This window comes from Conger conger, chromosome 14 (genome assembly GCF_963514075.1).
Source record: "Conger conger chromosome 14, fConCon1.1, whole genome shotgun sequence".
In the NCBI taxonomy this organism is placed as follows: domain Eukaryota; kingdom Metazoa; phylum Chordata; class Actinopteri; order Anguilliformes; family Congridae; genus Conger; species Conger conger.
Genome location: NC_083773.1, coordinates 23,077,342 through 23,089,774, shown reverse-complemented (window position 1 = coordinate 23,089,774; position 12,433 = coordinate 23,077,342). Strand labels below are relative to the sequence as shown.

Here is a 12,433-nt window from a genome sequence, read left to right as displayed (position 1 = left end):
TGGTTAGGCAGCGACGATAGGCGGGTGTTGCTCATGTACATAAACCAATGAATACCCTGCATATGAGAAAATGAAAATAAAATCAACACGAAAGCGTGGAGCGTGTTTAAGTTTGTTTACGCATAAAGCAAATATAAGTACGAAGGTTATTTGCTTGTAGCTCGTAATTAATTTTCCTGCCGAATATTCAACTTATTCAGCACATGTCCAGCTGTCCAGGGCAGTGGAATGCTGCAATACCTCCTGCTAGATTTAACAAGATAACAGATAATTGAATAACATTTTCCACATATCAACATGGATTATGCTATTTTATAACAAGCGGTGGATCACAGAAAATGTATTTCAACAGAAAAGTAGATATTGGCTTTAGATCAGAGGTCTGTGAACCTCTAATGTAAAAGATAAATCCACACACTGTGTTTGTTCACCATGACATTTCATATAGGCATGGCAGCGCGGATGGTGCAGTGGGTAGCACTGTTGCCTCACAGCAAGGGGGTCCTGGGTTCGAATCCCTGTCGGCTGGGGGCCTCTCTGTGTGGAGTTTGCATATTCTCCCCATGTTTACGTGGGTTTCCTCCCACAGTCCAAAGACATGCAGATTAGGCTGATTTGAGAGTCTAAATTGCTTGTGGGTATGAGTGTGTGTGTGCCCTGCGATGGACTGGCTACCTGTCCAGGGTGTATTCCTACCTTTTGCCCAATGTATGCTGGGATAGGCTCCAGCCCCCCCTCCCTGTCCAGGATAAGCAGGTTAGGATAATGAATTAATGACATTTCAATCTATTATGAGCCATAGTGGCATCAAATGTAATTTATGCTTATAAATTAATTGCACCAGGGAGCAAACACAATTCATTCCTCTTACCCAACCTGCTGCTCTGCACAGACTTTCTCAAATTTCTCAAAAATATGTGCTTGTTTTAAGTTTGCTTGATAAGTGAACTCTTCTTACCAAATTTTGAAATTAGTCAACCTGGCAATATTTTTGTCTTATTTAACAAAATCAAAAACTGAAGTAAGTCAAAATCAGCCAGTTTCACAGACACAGATTAATCTTAGTCCTGTACTAAATTAAGATTTCTATGGAGAATCTCTATTCAAAATTCAATTTAGTCTAGGACTTGGTGTAATCTGTGTCTGTGAAACTGGCCAAATACTAGTTGAGATACTTTAGGCACCTGTCTAAGATTTTGGTTGTAAATGTGAATCGATAATGTGGCAGCAACTAAATGGTCAAGAGGTTCAGCTGTTTTTCGGACCAAATGTCAGAACGGGGAAGAAATGTGATCTAAGTGACTTTGACTGTGGAATTATTTTTGGTGGCAGACAGGGTGGTTTGAATATCTCAAAAACTGCTGATCTCCTGGGATTTACATGCACAACTAGAGTTTGTTCTCTAGAGCAGAGAATGTTGTGAAAAACAAAAACCATCCAGTGAGCAGCAGTTCTGCAGGCAGAAATGAATTGTTAATGGGAGAGGTCCGAGGAGAAGGGACAGACTTGTCGAAGCTGACAGTAATGCAAATAACCTGCATTACAACAGTGGTATGCAGAAGAGCTGAACACACAACGCATCAAACCTCTAAGTTAAGTGGATAGGCTACTGCAGCAGACTCAATAAGTCAATAAAATTAGTCTAATAGATACCTAATAAAGTGCTCACTGAGTGTATGTGAACACAATAACACAATGGCTGGGGGGAGGGGGGATTCACATAAAGAAAAGCATAAACATGAGGTAAACTGAAAAACACATTGCTGAAGTTCTCAAAAGAGTTACCAGATGTTATTCAAATGTATTTAAGCTATGAGACCACTTCCAAAGTTTAACAACAAAACTGTGTTTTAAAAGATAATTGTCGTGTCCATTTAACATTGCTGGACCTATACTTTTTTTGTATCATTTAATTTTCCTTAACAGCACACTAATTTTGAAGAAAACCACACAAATCATTGTGTTTTATGTGGTTTCCAAGGTAACATATTTAATTCATGCCATATTCCCTAATGGTCCCCTTCTATTTAAAATATCTAACCTTACAGGCTTGGGGAACACACATTTAACCAATTAAAAGAGCATAGCATAGAAAATGGCCTTATTAAAATCTAGATTTTAGGCAGTTCCTAAACCAACCACTGAATCGGGCCCAGCCCATATCTCGTAAAGTTACCATCTTTGTGCGTTGATGGTGATCCATGCCTGCCAAATATCAAACAAGATAATAATTTGCCTGTTGTGAATTAGATGTTTCTAACTTGTGTCTGTGGCAACAAAAGGGGATGGGGGAGGAAAAGTGTCTTCACTGTTTTCTTGGTTTGAACTCCCTCCTGCTTACTTTCCACTGTAGATCTGTTACTTTCACAGCACCGATGCCCTGCATATAGTTTTCAGTGGTCCTCTGAACTGCCTTACAGGGGAGGGCTATTTCAGGCCCAGGTTCCCTCCTGCCCACCCTTCAGTGACACACTTTATTATGCTCGGCATATGCAGGGGCGCATCAGCACATGCAGGGCTCAGGGGCACAAAGGGCTTTCATTTAATTTTTGTCCATGGTTTTGGATTAATTGAAATCATGCACCCAGGATTCAAGTCTAAATCTAAAACTGCTGGACTCTAAACCTCCAAAACTGGAGATCCCTGCCTTTCACACAGTAGTGTTTATGAAACTATTACAATTGTGTATGCAACTATGCATATATACTTTTATTTTGCTTTGCTTATTATATTTTTCTCAGTCAAATATTTGTCCGAAATCAAACAAAATCTGTGACAAAACTGTATGTTCCTACAAGTGAAATAAAGGGCCTTTGGAATATAAATACAAATCAATTTCCCAGAATGAAACAGTCCTGTTTACAGTTTGACCACAACCACACACTGTACACTGAGAAAATCCTGAAGATTTACAGATTACAAATTTACTCAAGTGGAGTTCCTATTACATGTATCCAACTTTGCAAGTACAAACACACCGCCATATAATTCACTTACTGTTTCAAATTGCTCTGTGTGCATATTTGGGTATGCGGTAACAGGCAAGGCAAACAAAATAACTCAGGAGTACTTATTAAGCACGTCCTATTAGTGGAGACACTGGCAGCTGAACCAGGGGAGTGGGAGAATTCATAGTGGCTTCAGAAATTCCCAAAATCTCTCCGCCCTCTTATGGAAAAGGACACACCCACCAAAAAATCTCACCCTCAACAACTCTTCTAAAGATCGCCTTTTACCACGCCCCCTCTCTTTCCATACTTGGCCATGCCTTAGTTGCGTCTCTCTGATTGGTTGTCAGAGAGAAGGAGTGGGGTGACCCGGATATGCATGCACTGTTCGCAGACTCCGTGCCCCCCCCGCTCTCACCACCCCATCGGTCCCCGGTTGAGGAAGTGAATTCGCTGACGGGGCTGGGTTCTGAGGGAGAGAGAGGCGAACAGAAACAGCAGCAACTCGGAAGGAATAGAAATAACAACAAGAGAAGGAAAAAAAGCTAAATAAGCAAACGAAAGTATAAAGAAATCCGCTAAAGCATATTTTACTGCTGAGAGCCGACACCGAGAGCCGCAGACATGGTAAGGCCGTGGAGAGGTACAGCAGGGACGGGGTGGTAGTTTTAGGAGAGGGGGTGTTGAGAAAGGATATCACTACTAGCCTAGTGCCCTTTATAGGAAGTAGCAACTCTACGCAGCAAGTTAAAATTCGGTCGTGCCCAGAGTTCAATGAAACAGTAGCCAATAGTTAGCTAGTTAGTTTTCGATTAGCTGGTATCTATACTTATGCGAATAGCTAGCTAGCTACATATTAAGCGTGCAAACTGCACAGCAAAGTTGCAGGATGTTCAGGATTGCTGGCTGCCAATTTTTGTATTTTGTATGGTCGCAGAGTGATCACCCCTCTTCCTTCTTTCCCTTGCCCCGGGGTTAAAATAGTAGTAGCGTCCGACTGCCGGCCTGGTGTCGCTACAACCACCCCATCCACCAGATCCAACCCATGTAGTGCAACGTGTACAGCTGTTTAACTCTTTATATCAGGAGTTCGCAATGCCCATTGCCGTCGATGAAACCATATCGTATAAATCACCCACTATTGCAAGTTCTGGTCACACATTGCATCAGTTATACTGATAAATGGCACTGGTCAACTCCGGTGCAGAACCACGCAGATTGACTTGACATGTTTGTGTCAGATCTAAACACAACTAGCAGGCTAGCGGCGACCGATTGGCTGCCTTGTTCAGAGTCTGACTGGTCTTGATATAAAATGTCAAGTGCTGTTGCTTGGGCAGCTTAACCCTTTGATGGACATGGGGGAGTTCATGTTAACAAAAATCTAACCGTTGAAGCACAGGCACGCGTACGTGCATGCCTGCACATGATCACATGAGTTTTCAAAGGTACCGCTACCTAACATTTTATGTAACAGATGTCTCTATTGGCTAGTGGTTAGTCTGAGCCCGTCTTATTTCAGGTGTACTATTTTCAGCATAAGTTTTGTCAGTAGATCGTTGGAGACTTCAGGTCATTGTGTGAACCTGCTTACCTTTTACATTTTGTTGACCCTCGACATTTTTTATTGGAAAGCTATGAATGCACTCCGATGAATCACAAAGAACACTGGAGGATGCAATATGTCCACCAGTGTTTAGTCTACACAAAGCTGTAAACATCACTAGCCCTTCAAACGCTAAACCCGGCCCACAGCCTCCTAATGGAGAAAACAGATGTTTTGCCTCTGCAGCTGCCTTTCTCGATACCTCTTCATCTCATCCTCTCCCTGAACCCCCCCCCCCAAATAAAAACCTCCACCTCCAGCCTGCCGCAGGGCAGCGGTCAGCTGCGAATGTTTACCCCAGGAGAGGGGGGCTTGTAAACCAAGTGTCTTGGAGAGCAGGTGTCAGCTGAACTTAATGGGCTTTCCCAGCGAGTAGAGTTGATACAGGGTAAATAGCTGGCAGGGAATGGACCAGAACAGAACACTGGAAAAACAGGAAAAAAATGAAAGTGAAAAGGCAGAATGGCTGTCCTCAGGCCTTGCCGATTCATTGCCAAAATGTAAAAAAGTGATTGTGTGCTTCTCTTGTGGGGGGGGGGGGGTGCTTGTACCTCTGTGCACTGCTCATGTGTGGCACGTCAGCATGGAAACAACCTGGATATTGTTCTATTGTTGATGGGCACACGTAATTAAATGGTAGCAGTGGCCTAAATTAAGGCCTACTGTTTCTGTTGTGGTTAGAGGCAGTTAAGTGTAGTTCAGTTCTGTCTGAATGCTTAATATTGTTACGCCTGTCTTCTAATTGGTGTTTTATTTATTTGCATTTAGATATTACAGACAATCCATCTGAATCTGATATAGGCCTTGAAAGAAGCATTGAAAGTGTGTGTTTGTGTGCTTGCTTGAATGTATGAGTGTTTGTGTCTGGCAGTGTATTATAGTGGTTAGGGAACTTGACTGGTAACCTAAAGCAGGTCTGGTTCCCAGGTTGGACAATGCCATTGTACTCTTGGTACTTAGCCTAAAGTACTCAAATATCCAGCTGTATAAATCACTACCATATAAACGGCACTTGTGTAAGTCGCTCTGGATAAGAATGTCTGCTAACTACCAGTAATGCCTGTGTGTGTCTGTGTGAAACTGTATAGCTCACTTTTTCTTTGTTTGTGTCTCGCAGAATGACCAGCAGTTAGACTGTGCCCTGGACCTGATGAGGCGTCTGCCTCCGCAGCAGATCGAGAAGAACCTCAGTGACCTGATTGACCTGGTAAATGAGTGATACCCCCGAGTCTCAGCACTGAACACTGCTCTATTCAGCTCGCACGGCTGGGCTCTCGGACACGCATGACACTGCCCGTTTCTCTCCCGTCATGGCTGGTAAATGCTGGCCATAAGTGCCTCAACTCGGCACGAATTCCCAAAGGCGTAGTGCATTAACAGCTCATGTTTACCGGCTTACGAACATTGACGCGTCTGCTTTCCCTTCTCCTCTCCTCACACTTTCTACATTATTTCCCAATTGTTTTAATTTCCCCTGTGTGTTCTGTATGTCCTCTCACTTCTCTCTCACTCCTCTGTAGCTGCTCTCTCGCTCGCTCTCTCTCTTGCCTCTGCCCCGTACCTAGTTACTGCATGTGGTTGTTAGCAGTCATTATCAGAGCTGTCAGTCATACTGTTGGCCCTTCTTGCACGTCATAACACTGCAGGACTGTACAGTATGTCCCGTCTCACTCCGTTCTGTCCGTCACTCTGTCTCCGTGGAAACGGCGGCCAACCGACAGACCCGATGTTCTGGCCCCGTGCCTTTCTGTTCCTCTCTGCCTGTCCCGTTTCTCCCCATGGACTCCTGAAAGAAGGTGGCTGTCAGGTGTGGGGCAGTGTTTCCATGGTGATGGGAACAAGACCGCCATTGTGTCTGTCTGTCTGTTTGGGGGAGTGGGGTGGGGGGGTTGGATGGCGGATTCTGTGTCTAACTGTGAGAGGCAATTTGTAGCTCTTTGTTTCAGAGGATGTATCTCTCGCTCTGGAAGCTTCTCAAATTCTCTTTCCCTGTTTTTCCACCTCTTCAACAACCATTCTACTTTCTATCCCTACTTGTAAATGCTGAATATGGACTGATTTATTTATATTTCAATTCATTTTAGTTTTTGGAAAAAGACATGAAACATTCTCATCTCTCTTTAGCTTTTACATTTTGTCCTTTTCATGGTTAATATAGTTTTGTTTTCTCTTTCATTCTCTCTCTCCCACTCGTTCCCCTTACATCTCCCAATGTGCTTGTGGGTCAGCAGTGTTAAAAGAAGGTTTGTGACGCCCTGTTGCGTCCAGACAAAGAGAGACAAATTGTTGAGGCGGGAGAAAGGGAGGGAGAGAAGGGGAAAGGGGAGAGGGAGAGAGAGAATGTGAGAGTGAGGCAGAAAGAGAGAAGGGGAGAGCGAGACAAACAGAAATGTTTTTTTTTCTTTTCCACTTGTCCTGGAGTGCACCTGCCATGCTCCCTGTTTGTCTCCTGAGCTATTCAGGCAAGAGCCTACGACAGTGCTGCTGCAACTTGGCTCTTATTTCCCCTTTCTCACTATGAGAAGTAGACACTTTATGGTTGTGTGCATTCTTTGGTACTTTCTGTTGGATTGTTTACCTGCCATAGTTCTCTGACAGAATTTTGGGGAAGGGTTTTGGGGAAGTGTACAAAATAATAGAATGACTCTGTAAACACACTTTTATGTGCATTTGTTTGTGTGTGTATTTATGTATAGTGTAGCCCACTAAGTGTCTTTCTTAGCAAACCTTCTTTACATGGTATAGAGGTATAGGTAGAACTACTCATGATCTTTGTCAGGACCAAGTGTCCTATAATGTCCTCTGTGCTGCCAGGTCCCCAGTCTATGCGAGGATCTGCTGTCCTCTGTCGACCAGCCCCTGAAGATCGCCCGTGACAAGGTGGTGGGCAAGGACTACCTGCTCTGTGACTACAACCGTGATGGGGACTCCTACAGGTCACTACACCTCTGCTTGTGTCTTCACCCTTGTGTCTCTGTGTTGCTCTCCTGTTAAGATAGTATGAAACTGTCGTTTCCCTCCTCAGATCTCCCTGGAGCAATAAGTATGAGCCCCCAATTGATGACGGTGCCATGCCATCTGCACGCCTGCGTAAGCTGGAGGTGGAGGCCAACAATGCCTTCGACCAGTACAGAGACCTGTGAGTATACCAGTAGAGACCTGTGAGTATACCAGTAGAGACCTGTGAGTATACCAGTAGAGACCTGTGAGTATACAGTACAGAGATCTGTGAGTATACCAGTAGAGACCTGTGAGTATACAGTACAGAGACCTGTGAGTATACCAGTACAGATGACCTGTGAGTATACCAGTAGAGACCTGTGAGTATACCAGTACAGAGACCTGTGAGTATACCAGTACACATACCTGTGAGTATACAGTACAGAGACCTGTGAGTATACCAGTACAGAGACCTGTGAGTATACCAGTACAGAGACCTGTGAGTATACCAGTAGAGACCTGTGAGTATACCAGTACAGAGACCTGTCAGTATACCAGTACACATACCTGTGAGTATACCAGTACACATACTTGTGAGTATACCAGTACACATACCTGTGAGTATACCAGTACACATACCTGTGAGTATACCAGTACACATACCTGTGAGTACACCAGTACAAATACTTGTGAGTACAGAGCATTTCACAAACAAATCTACAAGGCTACACTGGGAGAGACAAATCACTAGTTGGCTGCAAAAACAGGATGGTCAGGTTGCAGTTTGTCACGAAGTACCTGCATTTTTCAGCTCTGGTTCTGGAAAAAGGTCTTGTTGTCAGATCTTGGTCTCACCTGTATTTGTATTGACCCTGGCCAGGTACTTTGAGGGCGGCGTGTCATCGGTCTACCTGTGGGACCTGGACCACGGCTTCGCAGGCGTCATCCTCATTAAGAAGGCCGGAGACGGCTCCAAGAAGATCAAGGGCTGCTGGGACTCCATCCATGTGGTGGAGGTGCAGGTGAGGAGGACCAGAGAGAGAACGAGACAGAGAACAAAAGAGAACTCCAGACTCCTGTTGCACAACGTGGCTGATGGTCTTAATATGTTTTTCCTTCTTCTCTTTCACTTCTCTCTGTTTCTCCGTATCTTTTACCCCCCCCCCCCCACACACACACACGCACTTGCAGGAGAAGTCGAGCGGTCGCACCGCTCACTACAAACTGACCTCCACCGTGATGCTGTGGCTACAGACGACCAAGACGGGCTCTGGCACCATGAACCTGGGAGGCAGCCTCACCAGACAGGTAACCTCACCTTGGCTTCCAGGACAGGCAATGTCCAAAATGCTTTCACTGGATGGAAAGTGTTGAAAAATGGGCATCACATTTAGCATTCATTTAGCAGAGCCACTTACATTGTAGGAGAACACAAGTACAGATGTGTACGTATGATGTATAATTCTGCTCTCAAAAGGCAGTTTTTATCAGGAGAAGTCATAACCTTTTATACATTTTAAATACATTTGAAGCATTCAGCAAAGCACTTTAAAATTGATCTCTTTAAAAGGTTTGTAATAGCAGATACCTTTACTTATGGATTACTTAGATAGTTTGTGGCCAAGAGACAACAGTCTATAATAGACCTGAGAGGAAATGAGTCACTCTTAGACGGGTAATACAGACATTTCACAGAGAAAAGGTAACTTGTGAGTAGTGAGAGAGTGCCTCATGCTGCATCTCTGTGTGTACATACACCCCAGATGAACTTATCTTGTCGCCTGTTCAAACAGCAGACGTGGAATTATATTTATACCTCAGGTAACATTATAATCTAATGTACCTGACAGGAAATGTTGAAGAAATGTAAATAAGAATTTGTTCTTCAAGAATCTCTGCTTAATGAAATGTGATGTGTGGGAGGACATCTGCAGTCACAAAACAATAGAGAACACAATAGTAACAGAATGTGGTTACAATTTGTATTAAAAATAAATAAATAACAACTCTATTTTTTTCAACTGTTATCTCATCCCTGACCCCTCCATTCCACTTTCCACCATCAGATGGAGAAAGATGAGACGGTGGGGGAGTCGTCCCCGCACATCGCCAACATCGGCCGCCTGGTGGAGGTGAGCGGAACTGCACCCTCATCACCGCAGTTCCCTTTCCCACACAAGCACACTTCCTTAACGTACAGCTGCGTTCTGTGCTCTCTGCCAGCGAAGGCAGAAGGTTCTCTTTTGACCTGACCGTATCTGCATTCCCGTTTCCCTTCCAGGACATGGAAAACAAGATTCGCTCCACCCTGAACGAGATATACTTTGGAAAGACCAAGGACATTGTTAACGGTCTGAGGTACGATCCGTTTTCTGTACAAACCATGAAAAAGACATTCAGTTGTGACTTTTCCTTTATCTGGAAACACCAAGAGAGGGCAGTGTATAACCGCCAGGGTACAATGTCCCAACTGTTCAGTGATTCATTTATGCTGTTCTTTCTGTATTTGCTCGTCGCAAGTCTTAAATATCATGTAAGAATGGCCTGGGCCATACTCAAAGTGAAGAGTGCTGGGTTGTAACAGGGATACTCTGTGTCTGTTGGTTTATGCTGTGGAAAAGTGCTTATCTTTATTGGACCTTGTGTGTATGTGTTGGACTTTATTGGCTAGTATGGGGAGAAACCCCTGGAAGTCTCTCCTTACACATCCCCTCTCCTCCCTGAGCAATTCCCTGACCCCCGCCCACCCACCCCCTCGGTCATATTTTCCCTGTCTTCCTACAGTTACTTGGCTTACTCTTGATTTCATCTTTTTTTCCTTCCTTTTCCTTTCTCTTTCTTGTTCATTGACTCCCTCTTTTCCATCTCCTCTTTGTTCTATCCCCCTCTCTCTCTCTCTCTCTCTGTCACCCATCCCCTCTTTCTCCTTCAGATCTATTGACTCTTTGCCTGATAATCAAAAGTACCGGCAGCTCCAGAAGGAGCTGTCTCAGGTCCTCACCCAGCGGCAGATCTACATTCAGCCCGATGACTAGGGCTGGAGGTACAGCAGGGGCCAGGGGCCAGTGCCAGCTCTCTGCCTGTGGCCTGTGTGTGGTGCTGTGCTGTGTGAGGTTTTTGTAGGTGCTGCTGATCTTCTGAGGGAGATGTGTGAGCTCACACAGTTTCACTCATAACAATGCCAAACATCCATTTTGAGTGGGATTTCAGCAGGAATGGCCCTTAGTGAAGAGCACCGTTGTCTGTGGTTGTGCTCGTGTTTGTGTGTGTGTGAACATGTATGCGTGTCTGTGTTGAGGTGTGATCATTTGCGTATGTGCTCTCTAATCCCTAACCTATTCTGCCTTGCAGGGATTGTGTAGGGCGGTTAACAGTACCAAAGCCTGGCATTTTGTGTAATGTGGTCTTTCTGACAGCACTTAAGAGCATGTGAACTTAACCAACCTTAACCTGCATCTAATGAGGTGTTGTGTGACTAAATCTAACTGTAACTCTCCCTGCAGCGTGGGCCTTGGGTACTGTAACCAAAGTGTATGTTTGAAATGATGTGTCACTGACTCTCTCCCCTCTCTCCCCCCCCCCCCCCCCCCGTCTCTGTCTCTCGCTCGCAGGAGTGTTCAGACCATGGGTGACAAGTCAAAGCAGGAGGCTCTGAAGAACGACCTTATTAAGGCACTCAAAGGCAAACAACAAAGTTAGAGATGCTGTTCTCTATCTCTCTCTTTCTCTCCTTCTCTTACTCACTCTCATTCGTTCATTCATCACATCTTTATCTTTGCCCTCTCTTTCTTCACATCACTCCCACCATCTTTTGTCATGTTGCTTTCACTATCTCGCCACTCTTTCCCTGTCTCTCAGTGCTGCACTCTAGTTCTTTAGGCTAAAAAAAGGAAAGCAGTTTTTCATCGGTTTTTTTTGTTTGTTTTTTTTTAAACATTTTCCAAAGCATCGCATTCTCATCAAAGCCATTCGCTAACCACATTGTTGTTATAAATACTAGTATTATAATTATTATGATGGTATAACCGTATGATAATGATCCCTGCGTATGTTTCACTGTTGGGGTCTCCTGATGAATATCTTCCTGATGCTTTTGCATTGTCCACGAGACTGCGGGGCTCAGGGTGACTCAGACTGAATAAACAAAAGCCAGAGTTCAGATGGCGGGGTCAGGCTATTGAATAGTCTTTTTTTTCTATGCCCGTTAATATGATGATATGTATATTATTATTGGTATCGTCTCGGCACCCCATCTCCCTGTGCTAATGGTAACTGTTACTCTTCTGGGTGATGTAGTACTGGGGGTTAAAGAGATTGGGGAAGTGCGTCTCCGGTTTTTTCTTTGCTATGGGTCAACGGTTAGCGCAGTGTCTCGCTCTGTCTGATCGCGTGTCTGTTAGTCTGTCAGGTCAGCGGTAAGGGGGGGGGGGGGGGGTCACAGCCAACTGGACAGACGTATGTGTCGACATGCAGAGAGTGTGAGGAAGAATTGAACAAATGTACTGTGTATCACTCTGCCATCTTCATCTCTCCACTCCCCCCTTACCCCTCCCAACATCCCTCTCCAGTGTTTATTCGGCTGGGTGGGGGGAGGTTTCCGCTCCTCTGTCCTGCCAGAAGTTCTTTTTGTTTTTATTTGAGGGTTTTTTTTTTTGTTGTCAGTTTGCCTTTTTTTGTAAAGCTTGTTTCATGTTGTATTAGAGCCTCCAACACCAATAAAATTTGAAATGGTAAATAATGTTATTTTTCTATATGGTAATGCATATATAAAGCATGTATAAATGTTATTGTGTGTTATAACTCTAGTGAGCTTCCATGGAAAAACCAGTGTATATACAGTTAAATGCAAAAGTATTTGGAACAGTCACACAATTGTGTTGTTTTGGCTCTGTACTCCACCATATTGGATTTGAAATAAAACGATGAATATGAGGTGAAA

At 44.2% G+C, this 12,433-nt stretch overlaps 1 protein-coding gene across 2 annotated transcripts; it reads left to right on the top strand.

Annotated features, from left to right (window-relative positions):
* Window positions 1–3,352: 3,352 nt before the first annotated feature.
* capzb (capping actin protein of muscle Z-line subunit beta) lies at window positions 3,353–12,433 on the top strand. Of its 2 annotated transcripts, XM_061219972.1 has the most exons (10): window positions 3,353–3,575; window positions 5,672–5,761; window positions 7,369–7,490; window positions 7,580–7,693; window positions 8,375–8,516; window positions 8,686–8,802; window positions 9,561–9,626; window positions 9,776–9,852; window positions 10,427–10,537; window positions 11,106–12,433. In XM_061219972.1, the coding sequence occupies exons 1-9, from the start codon at window positions 3,573–3,575 to the stop codon at window positions 10,527–10,529; spliced, it is 834 nt and encodes a 277-aa protein (XP_061075956.1). In that variant the 5' UTR covers window positions 3,353–3,572; the 3' UTR covers window positions 10,530–10,537; window positions 11,106–12,433. The 2 variants fall into 2 exon arrangements, with proteins under 2 accessions (XP_061075956.1, XP_061075957.1); XM_061219973.1 differs by lacking the exon at window positions 10,427–10,537 and having other exon boundaries at window positions 3,354–3,575.

Excerpts from the sequence above, each read along its gene's own strand:
- capzb (XM_061219972.1), top strand. Across the intron at positions 8,517-8,685 it reads TCCATGTGGTGGAGGTGCAG|GAGAAGTCGAGCGGTCGCAC; the intron begins GTGAGGAGGACC and ends ACGCACTTGCAG. Across the intron at positions 9,853-10,426 it reads GACATTGTTAACGGTCTGAG|ATCTATTGACTCTTTGCCTG; the intron begins GTACGATCCGTT and ends TTTCTCCTTCAG.